Source organism: Oryx dammah, unplaced genomic scaffold (assembly GCF_014754425.2).
Source record: "Oryx dammah isolate SB20612 unplaced genomic scaffold, SCBI_Odam_1.1 HiC_scaffold_18, whole genome shotgun sequence".
Taxonomy (NCBI): Eukaryota; Metazoa; Chordata; class Mammalia; order Artiodactyla; family Bovidae; genus Oryx; species Oryx dammah.
Window position 1 is genome coordinate 50,181,235 of NW_024070202.1, and position 21,440 is coordinate 50,202,674.

General features: G+C 40.3%; 1 protein-coding gene across 1 annotated transcript in view; it reads left to right on the forward strand.

Moving 5' to 3' along the window:
* The window catches only part of EPDR1 (ependymin related 1), a 33,434-nt gene extending 12,858 nt beyond the window's left edge, over positions 1 to 20,576 (forward strand). Inside the window, exons 2-3 of the mRNA XM_040260865.1 lie at positions 17,558 to 17,766; positions 18,857 to 20,576. Of these exons, the coding sequence (XP_040116799.1) occupies positions 17,558 to 17,766; positions 18,857 to 19,053 (406 nt within the window). The 3' untranslated portion in view covers positions 19,054 to 20,576. The remainder of the gene's footprint in view (positions 1 to 17,557; positions 17,767 to 18,856) is intronic.
* Positions 20,577 to 21,440: the final 864 nt, after the last annotated feature.

Sequence of the window (21,440 nt, forward strand, 5' to 3'; positions counted from 1 at the left end):
ATTTGGTAACATTCAACATCCATGGCTGGCAGACCCTGAACCCAGCCCCAGCAGGGCCTTCCTTCTGCCTCTGAGTGCTACTATGTTCATTTTTTTTTTTTTAATTGGAGGATAATCCCATTCATGAAGGCTCTTGGCCAAATCAACTTCCGAAGACCTCACTCCTAAATACTCATCTTGGGCTTTAGGTTTTCAACATAACTTTGGGGGAGAAAAAAATTCAGGTCATAGGACCTAGAGAATCTGCTCTTGAGCATCTCAGAAGTCGTCAAGGAAGATGCTAGCCGATGGGAATATAGTGGCACAGGGCCAAGGGGCATGCAGGTTCCCGGGTCTGATGTAATCTTGTCAGCTGTAGGTGAGCTATAACTTACGAGGACTATAGGAGGCATCATGAACCACCAGACTAGTTGGTGTGGCATCCAGGAACAGCCATAATGAATGCAAGGGCTTCAAGGTTGCTTGAAAATACTTGCAGGGAAGACTGTGGTTAGCAGGACCATCTGCACTGATGCCAAAGCTGCTAAAACATTGCCCCCAAGTCCCTTAATGGGACACCTCTTATATTCTTTGGAATCATAAGGCCTGCTGCCTAGAGTGTCCCAAGTTGGAAAAGGCAGACATTCCTCTGAGGAAGATGCCTGACCACCATGGAGCTATCTGAGTTGGCTGAAGTCAAGTGGAAACAGTATTTGCTTCAGAATCTCCAGGACCACTCTTGGCAGAGAGGCCCCGGTGGAAGTGGGGAGGCAGAGGCAGTAAAGGCAGAGAAAGCCCAGGGGGATAGAAACTCTCATTTCAGGAGAAACAGGTAGTGGATCAGTAGAAATTCTACAGCCTATGTTCTTGGGAGCAAAGGATGCTGGGGAGAGAATTCACCTCACATTTAATACCCATTGAGACGCCATCTTATGTGCTGTGTTCTGGTGTGGTTTACATGTTTCCTCTGGATATGGGAGTCCTCCCTTTCAGTTGAGCTCTTTGTGACAGATTCTATTTTGGACAGTGATTTCCCCTGCAGCCAGTGTTGGTTATTGTCTGGTTTACCCCTGAGACCCCAGAGGAGCCTCCCTCCTGAAGGCTTGGTCCTCTTTGGGATCTGCTTTTCTGGTGCCAGAACACAGTTTCTTTTGTAAAAGTCAAGTATTTATTTAGGTCTCACTTGGTATGTGGAAAAGAATTTAAAATGTTTGGATGGCTTCTCGTCTTTCCTTTTTTCACCACACTGAGTCAAGCCTCTAAAAGGTCAACTTCTTCACTTGTTAAAACACAGAGGAATTTTTATAGTGTGTGCTTGTATAAACTGCTAAGTAGCTTTCCCACAATGTCTGTTGAATGAGAAACATGAATTATTTTACTACTTTTATTATTCACTGCAGTTTCTTTTATATTTATATTCACATTCACCTGACTCCTAGATTTGATTCATGTTTTGGTCAGCTAGACAATATATTCAATTAATTTTTTCCAGATACGGTATTGCTGTGGTGGTGTAATTTCAGAGATTTTGAATGTTGGAGAATATCTTATTGTTTTTTCACATAATGATAATTTGGGGGTGCATATAATTCATTGGGTAATAATAGTATTTTTGCTTAAATTTTTTATGGCATTTAGAATTCTAGAAGAGAAGTTTGATACCAAAGTAATTTTGGTTTAGTTTTAAAATTTTTTTTCTGCCCAAGTCTTTGTACACTATATTTTGTTAACCTTGAACTTTTTTAAATTAAAAAATTTTTTTGAAGTATAGTTGATTTACAATGGTTTAGGTATACAGAAAAGAGGTTCAGTTATATATATATATATAATATATAAATATATATATTCTTTTTCAGATTATTTTCCATTATAAGTTATTATAACATACTGAATATAGTTCCCTATGCTATATAATAGGTCCTTGGTGTTTGTCTATTTTATAGATAGTTGGGTGTATATGTTAATCTTTGAACTTTATTAACATCTCTTGGTTAATGTGCAGTTCTAGGGAAATTTCTGGAGGCTTGATATTTTGTCTTTTCTATTTGTTCCTTGTAGAATATCTCTCTACTTAGCATGTCCTGATTCTCTTACACCTGCCCCCCCCCCACATTTTTTATCTTTTCATTAGCCTTTCATCACTTTTTATGTTTTTTTCACTTGAGTTCTGGAATAGCACCTTTTAACTCACTGCTTCTGCTTTTTGTTTTTGTTGGTTCCCATAGCCAGCCTGCTTCATACTACTTTCACTGCACTTTCTATCTTGATAATCATGTTTTTCATTGGAAAGCTATTCTTGTGGTCATACATTATTCTTTTTTTTCTTAAATGCAAAATCCCAAATCCTAGTGAAAGTGAAAAATAAGATTTGTATTTTTGTTTTGTTAACTGTTAGCTGGAAGGCCGTGTGCATGTGTGTTTTTATTTCAACATAGTGTCTGCTGGGTTAAGTTGCTTCAGTTGTGTTCAACTCTTTGCAACCCCATGGACTGTAGCCTGCCAGGCTCCTCTGTCCATGGGATCTCCAGGCAAGAATACTGCCCTCCTCCAGGGGATCTTCCCGACCCAGACATTGAATCTGTTTCTCTTATGTCTCCTGCATTGGCAGGCAGGTTCTTTACCACTAGCGCCACTTGGAAACTATTATTTTCTGCTGAAAAGCAGAGTGCTGACTATATAACCCTGACTTTGCTTGTATCCTCCCAACCTCCTTAATACCCCTGATATGAAGTTTTAGAAATCACCATGTACCATGGCAACACGGGTATCTCAGTGCTAATGAGGCGTTTTCTTTTAGTGGTGGTAGAAAAAAACCCTCCTTGAATTATTGACTCATGAGAAATTTTTTTATTATTATCTTTCATCAGATGAAAGAATATAGGCCTACACATTGCCAATATTCATCCAGATGCATTTTTGGGGTGGGGAAAATATTTTTAGTTTCTTGAGCATCCTTTTCTTCTTTTGAACTAGAATCCAAGTAGTGGAGGCCCATCACCTTACAGCTTCTTAAATTGCACACATAATTATTCTTTGACTTGACTTTTCCTAGGGCTGCATTCTCAAGTAATTGAATTTTCCTTTTGTTATATGCGGTTGGCATCAGCCTGCATGATGAGTTGGTGTCTAACACGACAATTTTGAAATAGTGTTTTTCTTTTATGTCTCATGATTACTGTAGGGTGTAACTCGATCTTGGTATAAGCCAGCATGTCAAGTGGCCGCAGCTCAGTTCTTCCTGCTGAGAGTCAGAGAGCTGGCATGCATTACTAATCTATTGTGTTGCATATTAAACAAATCCAAAATTTGTCCAATTTCTTCCATAAAAGCCAAAGTACTTTTGTAATCACAATATAATATTTGTCCACTCCCTTTTCTGTAATTTAGTATATCTTGGATGGCCAAGTACTTCTACGTGAATGGGAAAAATTGTTCTTTTCCCCTGTGGAAGGAGGCAAAGAGTGTGGTATTAGTGAATTGGAGTGAGCTGATTGGAGATCACGTCTTGGGTTTGATCATGGCATCATTATTTACTACTAAATTATGCTCCGAGCCTCATATTTTCTCATTCTTTTTTTTTTTAAATGAAAAAAGCTAATAATGTCAGCCAGCTGAATTTGCCAGTTTGTAACTTCTGCCCTATATTATTTTTTTTCCTGACTACCCCAATTCAAGACAGAAAAACAGCTGCCTTTTGGCTGCGAAGACAGTAGCTTTTGGGTTCATTTATGCCCAGGCCAGGCTCTGGTATTTCAAGTTCTAGGATTAACCAAATCCTTGGATGCTGCTCATTCTGGAAGGGAAGGCTCTCATAGACTTCTTGTTATAAGGTATCCAACAGGTAATATCTATGAAGTATTTGTTTTTACTTATTTCTCCTTTTGGCTGCAATTTAAGCTGTCATTGGCTTAAACTGAAAGGATGTTTGTTGTTTACTTCAGAATTCTGGTGATATATGTTTGTAGGTTTGACTCAGCAGTTTCATCAGGGGTCCTGGTCTTCTCCATCCATCCACTCTGCCACTCTAACTATGCTGACTCATAGTTGTAAGAGGGTACGCTGATATGTTGCCTCATGGCTTCAAGATGGCTGCCTTTACTCCAAGCCTTATGTTCTTACTCAACTATGTTCAAAGAAAATGAAGGAAGTGGAACAGAGATTCTCCTCTTCTTTTTTTTGAGAGCAAAGAAATTTCCAAAGGATTCCCTTTCCCCATAGACTTATTTTTAGGTCTTCAAGACTAGAACTGATAATACTCTGAGCTTCAAAGAAAACTAAGAAAATGAGTATATGAGTATACTTTCTCAGCCTCTATATTGAGAGGCAGGTCAGGAAGAATGGGTGAGAATGCCTGCTATGTCTTCCACAAAAGGCCTCATTATGCCTCAGAAGTGTTGTCTCCTTCATCTCTCCATTTCATCTAAATGAATTAACCTTTTGCTACATAGTAGATCACATCTTGATGTGTACATGTTAAATGAACAGTTTACTTTTAAACATTAACTAATTATGGCAAATACACCTGTAATCAGACTTTCCTGCAAAGCTATAAATCCTTGCATTTATACAATAATTTCACATTCATTATCTAAAATTATCTACATAATAATGCTGTGAGATTTAAAATTTTAGTCTCACGTGTACCCCAATGTTCATTGCAGCACTGTTTATAATAGTCAGGACATGGAAGCAACCTAGATGTCCATCAGCAGATGAATGGATAAGAAAGCTGTGGTACATATAGACGATGGAGTATTACTCAGCCATTAAAAAGAATACATTTGAATCATTTCTAATGAGGTGGATGAAACTGGAGCCTGTTAAACAGAGTGAAGTAAACCAGAAAGAAAAACACCAATACAGTATACTAACGCATATATATGGAATTTAGAAAGATGGTAACGATAACCCTGTATGCGAGATAGCAAAAGAGACACAGATGTATAGAACAGTCTCTTGGACTCTGTAGGAGAGGGCGAGGGTGGGATGATTTGGGAGAATGGCATTGAAACATGTATAATATCATACATGAAATGAATTGCCAGTCCAGGTTCGATGCATGATACTGGATGCTTGGGGCTGGTGCACTGAGACGACCCAGAGGGATGGTATGGGGAGGGAGGAGGGAGCAGGGTTCAGGATGGGGAACATGTTGTATACCTGTGGCAGATTCATGTTGATGTATGGCAAAACCAATACAATATTGTAAAATAATTAACCTCCAATTAAAATAAATAAATTTATGTTTAAAAAAATAAAATTTTAGTCTCTCTTTACATATGGAAAATATAGTTTAAAATTATGATGATATAGTTCACCATTGGTAGATTGGGATCCTTAATTCCTTGACCAAAGTATCTTTACAGTGCTTTTAACACTGTAATGTCTGTAAACATTATCCTGAGGTAGGAAAATTAGACAGAAAGGTTTTCTCCCATTTTCTCATAGTAGCATACACTTTTAGTACCTTTTCTAATGGGAGGAAATTAATGATACTCTGCTGCTGCTGCTGCTAAGTCGCTTCAGTCATGTCCGACTCTGTGCGACCCCATAGACGGCAGCCCATGATACTCTACATCCAGTTAAAAATTCCACTGTTCCGTTTTTGGGAAATAGTAGTACTCATATCGGAGAAGGCAATGACAACCCACTCCAGTACTCTTGCCTGGAAAATCCCATGGATGGAGGAGTCTGGTAGGCTGCAGTCCATGGGGTTGCTAAGAGTCGACGACTGAGCGACTTCCCTTTCACTTTTCACTTTCATGCATTGGAGCAGGAAAAGGCAACCCACTTCAGTGTTCTTGCCTGGAGAATTCCAGGGACAGGGGAGCCTGGTGGGTTTCCGTCTATGGGGTCACACAGAGTTGAACACGACTGAAGCAACATAGCAGCAGCAGCAGCAGCAATACCTCATATAATATAAAATGGGAATTTCCTTTTGATCCAACAATCCCAGTTCTTAAATAGGAATATAAAAACAGAAAGCAAGAGGGCTTATCTCCAATTTGTATTTAGTATTGTTAATATTAAACTGTGAAAATAATCTCAGTGGTCATGAGTAGGGAACTACTGAAGCAAATTACGGTGTGTATGTATATATACATACAAGAGAAATATGCATCTACTAAGTATTGTAAAGCATTGTCATGTAGGAAAATTGATGGAATCATTGATTACAAATTCCTAAATAGTAGACTGAACCCAATAGCACATGAAAAAAAGAATACATTATGATTGAGGTTTATTCCAGGAATGTACGGATGATCCAGTTTTAAGGAATCTATAAATATCTGTGAAAGGTGGATGATAAAACTCAATTAACAATCTTGATACAAAACATTCAATAAGAACAAACTGATGCTTCCTTAATATGATGAAATCTGTATCATTCTTAATATGCTTAATGTTGAAACCATAGCCCCTTTCCCGCTAAACTCAGAAAGAAAACAAGAATGTCCATTAGCTCCATTTTATTTAATAATGTGTTTAATTCATTGGCCAGTATAATCAGAGATAGAATATTTAGAGACATAAGAATTAGAAAAGAAGAGATAAAAATGATCTCTGCTAATGATATGGACGTGAACCGTGAACCTTGAACTTCCAGATGTTCAAGCTGGTTTTAGAAAAGGCAGAGGAACCAGAGATCAAATTGCCAACATCCGCTGGATCATGGAAAAAGCAAGAGAGTTCCAGAAAAACATCTATTTCTGCTTTCTTGACTATGCCAAAGCCTTTGACTGTGTGGATCACAATAAACTGTGGAAAATTCTGAAAGAGATGGGAATACCAGACCACCTGACCTGCCTCTTGAGAAACTTGCATGCAGGTCAGGAAGCAACAGTTAGAACTGGACATGGAACAACAGACTGGTTCCAAATAGGAAAAGCAGTATGTCAAGGCTGTATATTGTCACCCTGCTTATTTAACTTATATGCAGAGTCCATCATGAGAAACGCTGGGCTGGAAGAAGCACAAGCTGGAATCAAGATTGCCAGGAGAAATATCAATAACCTCAGATATGCAGATGACACCACCCTTTTGGCAGAAAGTGAAGAGGAACTAAAAAGCCTCTTGATGAAAGTGAAAGAAGAGAGAAAAAAAGTCGGCTTAAAGCTCAACATTCAGAAAACTAAGATCATGGTATCTGGTCTCATCACTTCATGGGAAATAGATGGGGAAACAGTGGAAACAGTATCAGACTTTATTTTCTGGGGCTCCAAAATCACTGCAGATGATGATTGCAGCCATGGAATTAAAAGATGCTTACTCCTTGGAAGGAAAGTTCTGACCAACCTAGATAGCATATTCAAAAGCAGAGATATTACTTTGCCAACAAAGGTCCATCTAGTCAAGGCTATGGTTTTTTCCAGTGGTCATGTATGGATGTGAGTTGGACTGTGAAGAAAGCTGAGTGCTTTTGAACTGTGGTGTTGGAGAAGACTCTTGAGAGTCCCTTGGACTGCAAAGAGATCCAACCAGTCCATTCTAAAGGAGATCAGTCCTGGGTGTTCATTGGAAGGACTGATGCTGAAGCTGAAACTCCAATCCTTTGGCCACCTCATGAGAAGAGTTGACTCACTGGAAAAGACTCTGATGCTGGGAGGGATTGGGGGCAGGAGGAGAAGGGGACGACAGAGGATGAGATGGCTTGATGGCATCACCAACTCGATGGACATGAGTTTGGGTAAACTCTGAGAGTTGGTGATGGACAGGGAGGCCTGGCGTGCTGCAATTCATGGGGTCACAAAGAGTCGGACACGACTGAGCGACTGAACCGACTGACTGATTGAATGATACGGATGTAGTATACTGGAAAACACAAAAGGCCTAAGGAATAAAACTAATTCAAACAGTAAGATAATTCAGTAAGGTAACTGTATATAAAATTAGCCTGAAAAATCAATAGCCTTAATATATACAAACAATAATCTAGAAATAGCAAATAACAATGGACCGTCTCATTTAAAACAGCAACATCAAAAACAACAAAAGACTAACTACTTATGAATAATTTAAAGAAAATGTTAAAAATCTGAGTAAGAAAAAATTTCAAATACTGCTGATATATACAAAATGACAAAACGAGATTTGAAAAAATGTAAAGACAGGCAAGGATGAAAGTACAGAAATGGTAAGGACTTAACAGAAGCAGAAGAGATTAAGGAGAGGTGGCAAGAATACATAGAACTATGAAAGAAAGGTCTTAATGACCCAGATAACCACGATGGTGTGGTCACTCACTTACAGCTGGACATCCTGGAGTGTTAAGTCAAGTGGGCCTTAGGAAGCATTACTAAGCTAGTGGAGGTTACGGAATTCCAGCTGAGCTATTTCAAATCCTAAAAGATGATGCTGTTAAAGTGCTGCACTCAATATGCCAGCAAATTTGGAAAATCAGCAGTGGCCACAAGACTGGAAAATGTCAATTTTCATTCTAATCCCAAAGAAAGGCAATGCCAAAGCACGTTCAAACTACCATACTACTGCACTCATTTCACATGCTAGCAAGGTTATGCTCAGAAACCTTCAAGCTAGGTTTCAGCAATACAAGAACTGAGAACTTCCAGGTGTACAAGCTGAGTTTTGAAGAGGCAGAGGAACCAGAGGTCAAATTGCCAACATTTATTGGATCATGGAGAAAGAAAGTGAAAGTGAACGTCGCTCAGTCATGTCTGACTCTTTGTGACCCCATGGACTATATAGTTCATGGAATTCTCCAGGCCAGAATACTGGAGTGGCTAGCCTTTCCCTTCTCCTGTGGATCTTCCCAACCCAAGGATTGAACCCAGGTCTCCAGGATTGCAGGTGGATTCTTTACCAGCTGAGCCACAAGGGAAGCCCAAGAATACTGGAGTGGGCAGCCTATTCCTTCTCCAGCAGATGTTCCCAGCCCAGGAGAACCAGGGTCTCCTGCATTGCAGGTGGATTCTTTACCAATTGAGCTACAAGTTCCAGAAAAACATCTACTTCTGCTTTATTGACTATACTAAAGTCTTTGACTATGTGGATCACAACAAACTGGAAACATTCTTAAAGAGATGAAAGTACCAGAGCACTTTATCTGTCTCCTGAGAAATCTGTATGTGGGTCATGAGGTAACAATTAGAACCGGACATGGAACAACTCACTGGGAAAGGGAGTATGGCAAGGTTGTATACTGTCACCCTGTTTAACTCCTATGCAGAGTATATCATGTGAATGCCAGACTGGATGAAGCACAAGCTGGAATCAAAATTGCCAGGAGAAATATCAACAATCTCAGATATGCAGATGATACCACTCTAATGGGAGAAAGTAAAGAGGAATTAAAGGGTCTCTGATGAGGGTGAAAGAGGAGAGCGAAAAATCTGATTTGAAACTCAACATTCAAAAAACTAAGATCATGGCATCCAGTCCCATCACTTCATGGCAAATAGAAGGGAAAAAAGTGGAAACAGTGACAGATTTTATTTTCTTGGGCTCCAAAATCACTGTGGACAGTGACTGTAGTCATTAAAAGACGCTTGCTCCTTGGAAGAAAAACTGTGACAAACCTATTAGCATATTAAAAAGCAGAGACATCACTTTGATGCCAAAGGTCTGTATAGTTAAAGCTATGGTTTTTCCAGTAGTCATGTATGGATGTGAGAGTTGGACCATAAAGAAGGCTGAGTGCTGAAGATTTTGCGAATTGTGGTGCTAGTGAAGGCTCTTGGACTGCAAGGAGATCAAACCAGTCAATCTTAAAAGAAATCAACCCTGCATATTCATTGGAAGGACTGTTACTGAAGCTGAAGCTCCAATACTTAGGCCACCTGATGTGAATAGCAGACTCATTGGAAAAGACTCTGATGCTGGGAAAGGTCGAAGGCAAGAAGAGAAGGGGGTGGCAGATGATTAGATGGTTAGATAGCATCACTGCCTCAATGGACATGAATTTGAACAGACTGGGAGACTGGGGAAGACAGAGGAGCCTGGGTGTGCTGCAGTCCATGGGGCTGCAGAGTCAGACACAACTTAGCAACTGAACAACAACAAGGACTTTTTTTGTGTGTGGGGGGGGGAAATAAAATAACAATATCATACAGGTATCCATTCTTCCTTGGAGTAGGAAATGGCAACCCACTCCAGTATTCTTCCTGGAAAATTCCATGGACAGAAGAGCCTGGTGGGCTACAGTCCATGGGGTTGTAAAGAGTTGGACACAATTGAGCACATCCAATCTTCCTACATTAGTATCTAAAGTTAACTGAGTCCTCCCAAATGCCAAAAAGGTGGGTTTTTCTGGAGCCAAATAAGTTAATTCTAAATTTCATATCACAAAACTTAAAAAGCAAGTATTTAGGAAAGCCCTGGAAAAGGAGGACACTATGGGAGGTCTAGTAAATTCTATGAGATTATGAAATGGCATTCTAGTAAGTCTCTGTAATTAAAGCAGTGTGACACAGGTGCATGAATAGACAACCCAGTGGAATAGAGTTCTGGGGTAGACCAGTGTACATCTAGAATTGGTGTATAAGGAGGGCAGCATCTCAAGTTACTGCAGCAAAGATGGACTTTTAAATCAATAGAGTTAGAACAATTGGGAAAAGATAACATTGTACCCATATCTCACATCATACACAAGAATAAACACCAAACGAATTAAAGATCTAAATGTTAACAAAAGAAAACCATACAGGGATAAGAAAAATCATCAGTGAATTATTTTATAACCTGGGAGAAGGGAAAAGGTTTTCTAAATCTAACAAAATCTGAAAGCAGTAAAAGGAATCTGACTTCAAAAATATGCATTGTAGGAAAAAATGTAAATAATGTGAACAGACAAATGGCAGAGAAAAAAAATCTACAACTAAGACACAAAAGGCTAAGTCACTAGCTACAGAAACCTGAGAAAGTCATATGGTCCTTAAACGTATGAAAAGATATTTCAACCAAATATAATGAATGAAGACAAATTAAAACTACACTATTTTAAATTCAACAATTTATCCTTGGTAGTGGGCTTCCCTGGTAGCTCAGTGGTAAAGAATCTGCCTACTAATGTGGGAGATGGAAGAGACAAGGATTCGATCCCTCGGTCGAGAAGATCCCCTGCAGGAGGAAATGGCAACCCACTCCAGTATTCTTGCCTGGAGAATCCCATGGAGAGAGGAGCCTGATGGGCTACAGTCCATGGGGTTGCTGAGAGTCAGACACGACTGAGCAACTGAGCACTACTGTATTCATTGTGGAAGGGAAGTAACTGGGAGGGGCCAGAGAAGACGTCAGAGGTGCCACAACTGGATATGGATGGGGGTCCCAGTTCTTCAGTTTGTAAACTTTATCATGCTCCACACTTTAGCTTTATGCAGGCTAGTGTATGCTCATTATGCTAACCCCAAAAGGAAAATGTGTTGTTTTTTTTTTTAAATCCTGACATTTCTTACTTATCACATTGGCACACATCCAAGTTTGACAGCATGATCTGTTGGTAAAACTACAAAGGAAACAGGTGCTCTCATTTATTACTGATAGAAGTGTAAAGTTGTACAACTCTGTAAAAAGAAATTTGATAATATTTAACAAAATATTGTTGTCCTTGTAGTTTCATATCAGTGATTTATTCAAAACGTATACCTCCAAAATGGCACAATATTATTCACTGTGGTGTTTGGGGCAATATAATAAGAATGGAAACAAGCCAGTGCTCACCAGTAGAAGACTGACTAAATAACAATAAACTATTGATATGACCATAAAAAAGAATAATGATAACCTCAGTGTATTAATAGAGACTGGAAAAAGCAAGGTGCCAAAAGTATATGTAGTATTCTACCCTTTTCATAAAGAAGAGAGAGCAGTAAGAGTACATACATGTGCTTGCTTATATTTTTGAAAGGAAATAAAGGAAAGTAACAGGCAAGCCAATGAAAAGTGCTGTTTATCAGGAGATCAAGGATGCGGCAGGGGTTGAGATGGGAGACTTCTCTGAATGTGGTTTTTTATATTTTTCTGAGTTCTGGAACATGACAATTTTTACATATTTAAATAATAAAATTAAATCAAAGAGGAAAAGTGTGAAGTCCTTGAACTGACAACAAACAAATGAACCTAATGACATATCAACCTGGAAATGTACCCACTCAGGGAATAGGCTTAATTCAAGTGAATATTTACTGCAGTATTGAGTTGTATTCTAAGCATGAAAAGAATTACAATGAAATTTTAAACTTCATTGGGCAGTTTTATTCTTTGATAACACTTCTGAAAGTATTTCAAAGCTATTGTAGGATTAAGCACATAAATTTGCTATGTTTTTAGATTATTTCAAGAGAAAATATATACAAACATAAAAAATGATAGAGAAGAATCTATAACATTAAATCTAGATTGGAAATATCTGTATGAACTCATGATTTAAAAAAAAAATGTACAAGGCTCCAACCACTAAAATATTCTCAAAACAAAGACATCCCAATGACAATGAGCACATCTAGGGCCCTGATGTTGGTTTCCAAGTTATTTCCCAGTTAGATTCAGGGATCTTTAGAGAAATGACTGATTTTAGATTTGGTGCAAGAAAAGTCTAAGTTGAGTCTGGGACACTTGTGTCACAGAAGGCCATGAGTCACTCAGAGACTAATGGAGTCATGTTATAAGTCACAAATATCAGGTAGAAGGAGCTCCTACTGACAGAATTGGGATAATTTGAGCATCAAATGCAATAGTGAGTTTAATCATTTGTCGTATGTTAAATAAAAACCCAAGAGTGCAAAGTGGTACTAGATCTATGGATAGATGCTGTTTGCTACACCACTGGTAACATTGTATCAGCCACCAGTGAATTAATTGATTCAGGAAATGGTTTTACCCAAAATGATTGGGTGACAGATATTTTCAGCACTGCAAGGTATTACCCACCAATTACTTGGCAGTTGGGGCTTCCCAGGAGGCTCAGTAGTAATGAATCTGCCTACCATTGTAGGAGACACAAAAGACACGGGTTACATCCCTGGGTTGGGAAGATCCCCTGGAGGAGGAAATAGCAACCCACTTCGGTATTCTTGCCTGGAATTCTCCTCTATAGACAGAGGAGCCAGGCAGGCTATAGTCCATGGGGGTCACAAAGAGACAGACACAACTTAGCAACTGAGCACGCAGACACTTTGGCAGTCGCAAAAAGAAATGCCTTTATGATGGAGACATTTGGAGTAATCACATGACTTGGTGATCAAAGTTGGTAGTATTAATAGTGGAATGGGACATCACCTGTCTTCTGATGTGATGGGACATGAAGTACAGAGTCTTATTTGTAAGGATATTTGGAAAATAGAGCAAATACAATGAAATGTAAAAATTGTTGAATTCAAAATGGCAGATATAAGGGTGATCATTGTACTAGTTCTTCAATTCCTGCATTTTAAAAATATTTCATAGTAAATTAGGGAAAATGATTTGACATCTGGATTTTTTGCAAATACTTGGAAGAATGTTGTTTTTGTTGTTGTTTAGTTGCTAAGTCGTGTCCAACACTTTTGTGACCCCATGGACTATATAGCCCACCAGACTCCTCTGTCCATGGGATTTCCCTGGCAAGAATACTGGAGTGGGTTGCCATGTCCTTCTTCAGGGGATTTTCCCCACCCAGGGATGGAACCCATGTCTCCTGCATTGGCAGGCAGATTCTTTACCACGGAGACTCCAGGGAAGCCCACTACTAAGGACAAACTGTTGAACTTAAAATACAGGTTAGGAAAAATATGTATAATTATTTTTGTAAAATGTGGTTCATACACTAAAAATTAATGTATTTGCATAGTTATGTTCATAGCAGCACTATTTACAATGCCAAAAGATGGAAACAACCCAAGTGTTCATCCTCGAGTGAATTAATAAAAAATATGTGATCTATACATTCAGGGGAATATTAGGCTTATAAAGGAAGGAAATTCTGACTCATGCTACTCATGAATCTTGAGGACACTGTGCAAAATGAAATAGCCCAGTCACAAAAAGGTATGATTCCACTTGTGTGAGGTACTCAGAGTAGTCAAGTTCATAGGGACAGAAAATAGAATGGTGCTTGCCAGGAGCTGGGGAAGGAAGAAAAGTGAAGTTGTTTAATGGGTATAGCATTCCAGTTTTGCAAGATGAAAGAGTTATGGAGATTGGTTGCACAACAATGTGAAAGTACTTAACACCACTGAACGGTACACTTACAAATGGTTAAGGTGTTAGATTTTGTGTTATGTTTATGTTACAATTAAAATTAAAATTGAGAAATCAGAAGATTTCTGACATGCACAGAGTTGTTCTTTCTGTAAATTAGAGTTTCAGTTTTTAAGAAAATGGATTTTTCAGGAAACAACAGAAATTGTCCATGCAGCCTGAGAATTTTATCAGAAGCCACAAAAATCCTTTGTCCCACACGGTGGGAGGCAAAATGGTGCACTGGGCACTCCTCTGCAATCGGGTTGCTGTGGAAAGCTTGGCCTGCCGACCCCTTGGCTGGGCCTGGATCCTGGCGTTGGGGCCCTCCTGGGAACAGTGCTTTGCTTGGTGTCTGGCCAGTGAGGAGGCTGAGTTTACAGGCTGTTTTTGACCCAGGGCTGGCCTGCCTCCCTGTCCTTCACACCCATTCTGGCCCCCCAACCTTGCTTGACTGTAACCCAGGGGTGTGGTCTGTGACTCCTGTCCTCACAACTTCCTTCTCTTCAGAGCCAGGCTTTGATCTCACCTCCCAGGATCCAGTTTCTGTTGAAGTCTGTTACTCTTTCAGATCCATGGGTTATTACCCACACAGCATCCCAGACAGATGATTCATTTCAACCCTGGCTGATCTCTGCATTGTGACCTTCTGGCTTAATTGGGCTCCAGGCCCCTTTATCCTGCTTGTGATAGAGAACCCACATCTTGACTGTGAAAATGTTCATATAAACATACAAGCCATGAATGTCTTCTTTTCCAAAACTTTGAATGGGGCAGTGCTAGCGTTAATATCCATATGGAATTTTGAAAAGATGATTATACAGTTCTATTTTGCTTCCCATTCAATTAATATTTTCTGTTTTACTTAAGGCACTGTCAACATAATGTCAGTATCAGACTATGCCCTCTTTTTTTTCAAATTAAATATTTTGAAAACTTAGAAAAGTACAGAAAACATCATAACAAACACCTGTGTTCAGACCACCCAGAATTAACAAATGTTAACCTTTTGCAGTGATAGTTTCAAGTCTAGAATTCTCATTTTTAAATTAAATTTTACTTCTGTGTATGGACAGATCTGGCCTTGGGCAAACACTGAAGGGCAGAGTTCCTTTTCTGCTGCCCTTCTCCCTTGCCCCACAGGTTACTGACAGGCGTCCATCCATGCCCTTGGCTCTGCCGTGGTCTGTGTGGTGCCTCTCCCAGAACAGCTGTGCTGGCGGCTGTTCCCTGGGCTCTCGATGGAACAGTGGAATCCTCAACTGTATTAGAAATGAGTCCTGATTATGAGTCACACAAAAAGTTCCAAGCAGAAAAAGGAAAGTTATTAGAACAAAGGAAACATCGTAATTCTGCAGGTGGATCTGTAGGCACTGGGCCTCACAGAGGAAATACATTCAGAAAATGAATAGCTGTTGGAATCCCAGCTTGCTGCTGCTTCTCTGTTCCTTCTTTACTTTTAGTTCACCTATTGCAAACTAGCCTCCCATGACTTCTGAGTTTCCCTATGACACGACCAGCCATGAGAAGTGACTGACTAGTAGACATTTGGTATCAATTCCACACATCTGAATGAGAGACAATCTGGTTGTTTCCCTCACCTCCCCACCCCTCCCCAGGTCAGATGTCCCCCTGTGCTCTATGAAGCTCTGTGGAGGGTGGCTAGCTCACATACATAAACATGGCTGCCAGACTTCCACTTTGGTGCTCATGTGGATTCTCGGGCTGAGTTTCAAGAAGGAAGCTTCTTTTTCCTGCACCTGGCTGCAGTTGCATACAACTAGAGTATCAGCCAAAGCTAGGAATGACTGTCTAGCCTAAATGCCTTAAACTTGGGGAAGCACAATAAGATGAAGCTGTTGGTGAGGAGAAGGAGGATGGAGACAACCACTCCTTGGGGCATACAGTATAGGTGGTGCTCTCACTGAAAGGGTCATGGAGCAGGATTTGTGTATGAACAAGGAATCCCCTGTGATGACTGGACTGTGCTCTAAAGTTGATGCTAACATTTCTGTATTCCTTCCATGCATGTTTAAACTCTGATGTGCCACAGTCCAACTCCAAACTCCTCCAAAGGACTTATAGTTTGATGTGAACCCTGCTTCTATATGAGAGATTTGCTCCAGTTTTGAGCAATAGCGCATAAAATGATCACTTCCTTTTCTTCCTCCAATCACTCCCACTTCTCAAAGTCTGTGCTTGGGTTTTACTCTCATAAGCCATGTCAAACATTTACTGGAATAAGCAGGGTCTATATTTCTAAATACATAAAATGAAGTTATATTCATATTTTTATGCTAGTTCATAGAAAATGGAACTATAATACTAATAATGGTACTATTTGACCATACAGAAAGTTATCATTTACAGTATTTTTTTGAAGAAAATAAATTTCAACCCCTGACTTGAGATGGAAAACAGGCATCCTCCAGGGGGCTGTGGGGTGGAGCGAGCCTTATGTACCACAGATGAACTGTTGACTATTGTTATTTGCTCATGGAAAGGTATTTCTCTGGGCTCTTCTGCCTTCAGATGTTTCGAATTTCACTTTTGAAGTCAGGGTTGCAACCTCACTCCACTGGGTCAGTAACAGTGCCCTGAGTTTTAGACTGACAGTTGAAAGCATGGAAACCCAGCAAGCTTCATCCAACATCAAGATGGCTTAGTTTTAAGAAAGATACAAGGCTGATGACCACACAGCATGCAAGGTGATGGCGGGCAGTCTGTGAGCTCAAGCACAGCCTGGGAATACTTCCGGCTTGCTCTGCACAAAGTGTGACTGGGCGTGATGGAAGAGGCTGAGAGCATGCAGACAAACTCAATCCAGCGACGCTATTTGATTGGGGTCCCTCAGCTTTTGCCCTTGCCTGTTTCAGCTCATTCCCAGTGCAGCTGCACCTCACCAAAGCCCATTCCTATGATGACAGTCGAGAAAGTGAGGCCCAGTTGCCTGGTACATCCTCAACACTTGTCATCCTGTCTACAGCATATCCTTGTAGTCCCTGACTCATTGCTGCAAGGACTCAACTAAGGCCAAGAGTCAAATCCTCCTGTGTCTCTAAGGCCAAAGTGTCACAAACCAGCTGCTAACTCATGGTCTTACCTCCTTGTGTTTGTCTCCCAGGCAGAGGGTCTGTCATACAACAGATACTTGATAAGTTAATAGGTAATTGATAGGTAATTGTCTCAGGAATCTTCAGTTTTGACCTCTGAGCTTTATTTTATATTCAAGTTGTTCGGCTGCCTAGTGTTTATAAAGAAGTAAATAATTGCCTCACAAGCAAAACTATCTTTTTTTTCTATTTTAACAGTAATTTGTATCAAAGGCCTTTGACTTTTATGCTGATAAAAGATATGGTGATTGCAACATAAAGTCCTGAATGTTCTCTCTTAATCTATCTTCCAGATTATTTGAATATATTTTGCTCTATAAGGATGGAGTGATGTTTCAGATCGAACAAGCCACCAAGCAGTGCTCCAAGATCACCCTGACAGAGCCCTGGGACCCTCTCGACATTCCTCAGAACTCCACCTTTGAGGATCAATACTCCATAGGGGGGCCCCAGGAGCAGATCACCGTCCAGGAATGGTCAGACAGAAAGTCAGCCAGATCATGTAAGGGTTCAACAAAGTATTCAAGTATTGCATCTCAAGAGGGAGGAAGGGAAAAAACATTTAAGCTCATTAAGGAAGGTAGTTGTTAAGGAAATTTAGAAGCTTAATCAAATTAAGCTTAACTCTATTGAAGTGCCCACGTGTATTCTATTAGCTGTGTAGTGCAGGGATCTCAGCATCACATTTGAAACTCCTCAGCCTTCTAAGACCCCCCTGTAACTTTCTCCACTTTGACTGTTAAGGGATGCCCCCAAGGTCTCTTTGTCTAAGGCACATGTTAGAACTGGGCGCCTCCTTTTCCTTCCCCAAAACACTAACTAAAGTTGTAGTGACCATATCTACTGCCATTATGTGTCTTTTATACCGAGATGTGAAACTCTTCTCTGCAATGCTGCTCACACACTCCCCCAAGAGTGTTTCATAAACACAGGCCTTTATTGCTGTGGAAAACAGTATGATGTGGCTCCCTCTGAAATTAAACATAGAATTATCATATGACCTAGTAATTCTATTTTTTGGCATATACCTCAAAGAACTGAAAGCAAGGACTTAAAGAGATATTTGTACAGCCATATTCACAGCAGCACTATTCATAATAGCCGGAGATAGAAACAACCCAAGTTTCCATCAGCAGACAAATGAGTAGACAAAGGTGGTGTATACATACAGTGGAATATTATTGAAACTTAAAAAGGAAGGACATTCTGATATATACTACAACATGAGTGAACCTTGAGGACATTATGCTAAGTGAAATAAACCCGTCACTAAAGGATAAATACTGTATAATTTCACTTATATGAGGTACGTAGACTAGTCAGACTTATAGAGACAGAAACTAGAATGGTGGTTGCCAGGGGCTGGGGGAGAGGGGAATGGGGAATTAGTGTTTAGTGGGCACAGAGTTTGAGCTGGGGGAGATGGGAAATCTCTGAAGATGGATGATGGCGATGTTTTCATAACAATGTGACTATTTAGTGCCAAGGAACTGTACTTAAAAGTGGTTAAAATGCTACATTTTACCACATTAAAACATACTATATTTTGCCTGTCTTCTACATTAAAGACTAAACTTGCCTTCCTCTTATAGATGAAACTTGGATTGGTATATATACCGTCAAGGATTGTTATCCTGTCCAAGAAACCTTCACCAAAAATTACAGTGTGATATTGTCCACACGGTTTTTCGACATACAGCTGGGCATTAAAGACCCATCTGTGTTCACCCCGCCAAGCACGTGCCAGACAGCCCAACCAGAGAGGATGAGCGAAGAATGCTCCTGGTAAGCCTGCAAACACCGAAGGGACAGCATCGGACATCAGATACCAGTGGCTCCAGCTCTAACCAGATTTGAGACTTGAGAAATAAGAGTCTTCATTGGAGATAAATATCATAATTCTTTGATATGGTTTTTTTGTATGTATGGTTTTTGACTACTTGGGCTAGGTTTAACAAAAGGAATGGAATGGAGAATATGTGCTAATATACGAAGAGATAGCAAACACAGGGACCTCAGGTATTTCCAGAGCCTGTCTGGACCCTGCACTTTCTGTGTATGCAGGTGTATAGTTCGTGTGGTGGCATACACAGGATGAGGGAAGGGTCATCAGGGGCGAATGTGTTATTAACGACATTACTGGGACTTGCTGGATTGCTGGCACATGGTGATAAAAAGAGATTGACTGTGGTCAGTGTTAGTATTAATTTTGAAGCTCTCTATACACACTGGCCCCCTTATTGCCTGTGCCAGGGTAGGGATTGCTTCCACTGCTCCGTCCCCCCAGCGCCTCTTCCTTTTCGCCCACCCTGTGCTCCCTTGGTCTCTGACACAATGATCTCTGAAAATCCCTTCTGGCCTTAAGAGCTTTATGGCATGACCCAATGGATGTAAATACTTGGGGAGGAAATAAAAGGCTATAGTAAAAAGAAATAATTCCTCTAAAGATATATTTTTACATAGGAGGGTTTGGAAAATCTTAATGTCTATTTCTGGGTAAGCATGAGCCATGTATTCTTCCTTTTTACTATGCAAGAGTATTGATATGTGTGCTGAATCAACTTGTCAAGAGACCTAAAGAGACAGGTAGCATTCTAAAAATAGCACAGTGGGATTCAGGAGGCTGTTGTTTCTGAAATCCAGGATGAGAATTCCCTTGTACTGGAGCTCCTTTGATTCACTAGATAGACGATGTTTCCTCTTACATCCCTGGGGCAGCATTTCATAACCTCTTTGTTGGTCTGACTTCTGCTCATCCTTCCCAGGTCAGCTCATGCATGGCGTTTCAGAGGCTGCTCCCAAGCCTGGACTGGGTGCACCTCGTAGCTTGAACATGTTATTCTGATAACGCTTACTAGGCTGTGTCAAAATTTCCTGCTTCCTGGACACTCTGACTCACTAGCCTGACTATGAGTACCATGAGTATGGTTACCATGTTCTGTTTACTTTTATATGCCCAGCACTAAGTGCCTGGCACATGGTCAGTGCCCTAAAGTTTGTAGAATGGAGAATGCTAACCTTTCGGGTCCTAATTTCCTCATTTGCTAAATGGGATTGGGTTTGATGATCTCTAGGGAGACATCTAGTAATAAAATGTATCATCCTAGATTCTTTCTAACATTGTGTTTTATCTGGCCATCTATCTATCCATCATCTATTGCTAGGAGAAATGTGTGACACCTATGTTATGCTGAAAACAATCTGTATTACTCACAGTTTATCCATACTGTTTCAATAAACTAATGTAATTGCACTTCTCAGTGTTCTTTGATATGTTTGTTTTTGTAATAAATATGTATTCAGTTCAGTTCAGTCACTCAGTCATGTCCGACTCTTTGCGACCCCATGGACTGCAGCACACCAGGCTTCCCTGTCCATCACCAACTCCCGGAGTTTACTCAAACTCATGTCCATTGAGCTGGTGATGCCATCCAACCACCTCATCCTTTGTCGTCCCCTTCTGCTCCCACCTTCAATCTTTCCCAGAATTCAGTTCAGTTCAGTTCAGTTGCTCAGTCATGTCTGACTCTTCGTGACCCCATGAATCACAGCACGCCAGGCCTCCCTGTCCATGAACTCCCGGAGTTCACTCAGATTCACGTCCATTGAGTCAGTGATGCCATCAAGCCATCTCATCCTCTGTCGTCCCCTTCTCTTCCTGCCCCCAATCCCTCCCAGCATCAAAGTCTTTTCCAATGAGTCAACTCTTTGCATGAGGTGGCCAAAGTACTGGAGTTTCAGCTTTAGCATCATTCCTTCCAAAGAAATCCCAGACCTGATCTCCTTCAGAATGGACTGGTTGGATCTTCTTGCAGTCCAAGGGACTCTCAAGAGTCTTCTCCAACACCACAGTTCAAAAGCATCAATTCTTCGGCGCTCAGCCTTCTTCACAGTCCAACTCTCACATCCATATATGACTACTGGAAAAACAGCCTTGACTAGACGGACCTTAGTCAGCTGTCAAGGTTGAATATGCTGTCAAGGTTGATCGTAACTTTTCTTCCAAGGAGTAAGCGTCTTTTAATTTCATGGCTGCTGTTCCCAGAATTAGGGTCTTTTTAAATGAGTTAGTTCTTTGCATCAAGTGGCCAAAGTATTGGAGTTTCAGCTTCAGCATCAGTCCTTCCAATGAATATTAAGGACTAATTTCCTTTAGAATTGACTGGTTGGATGTCC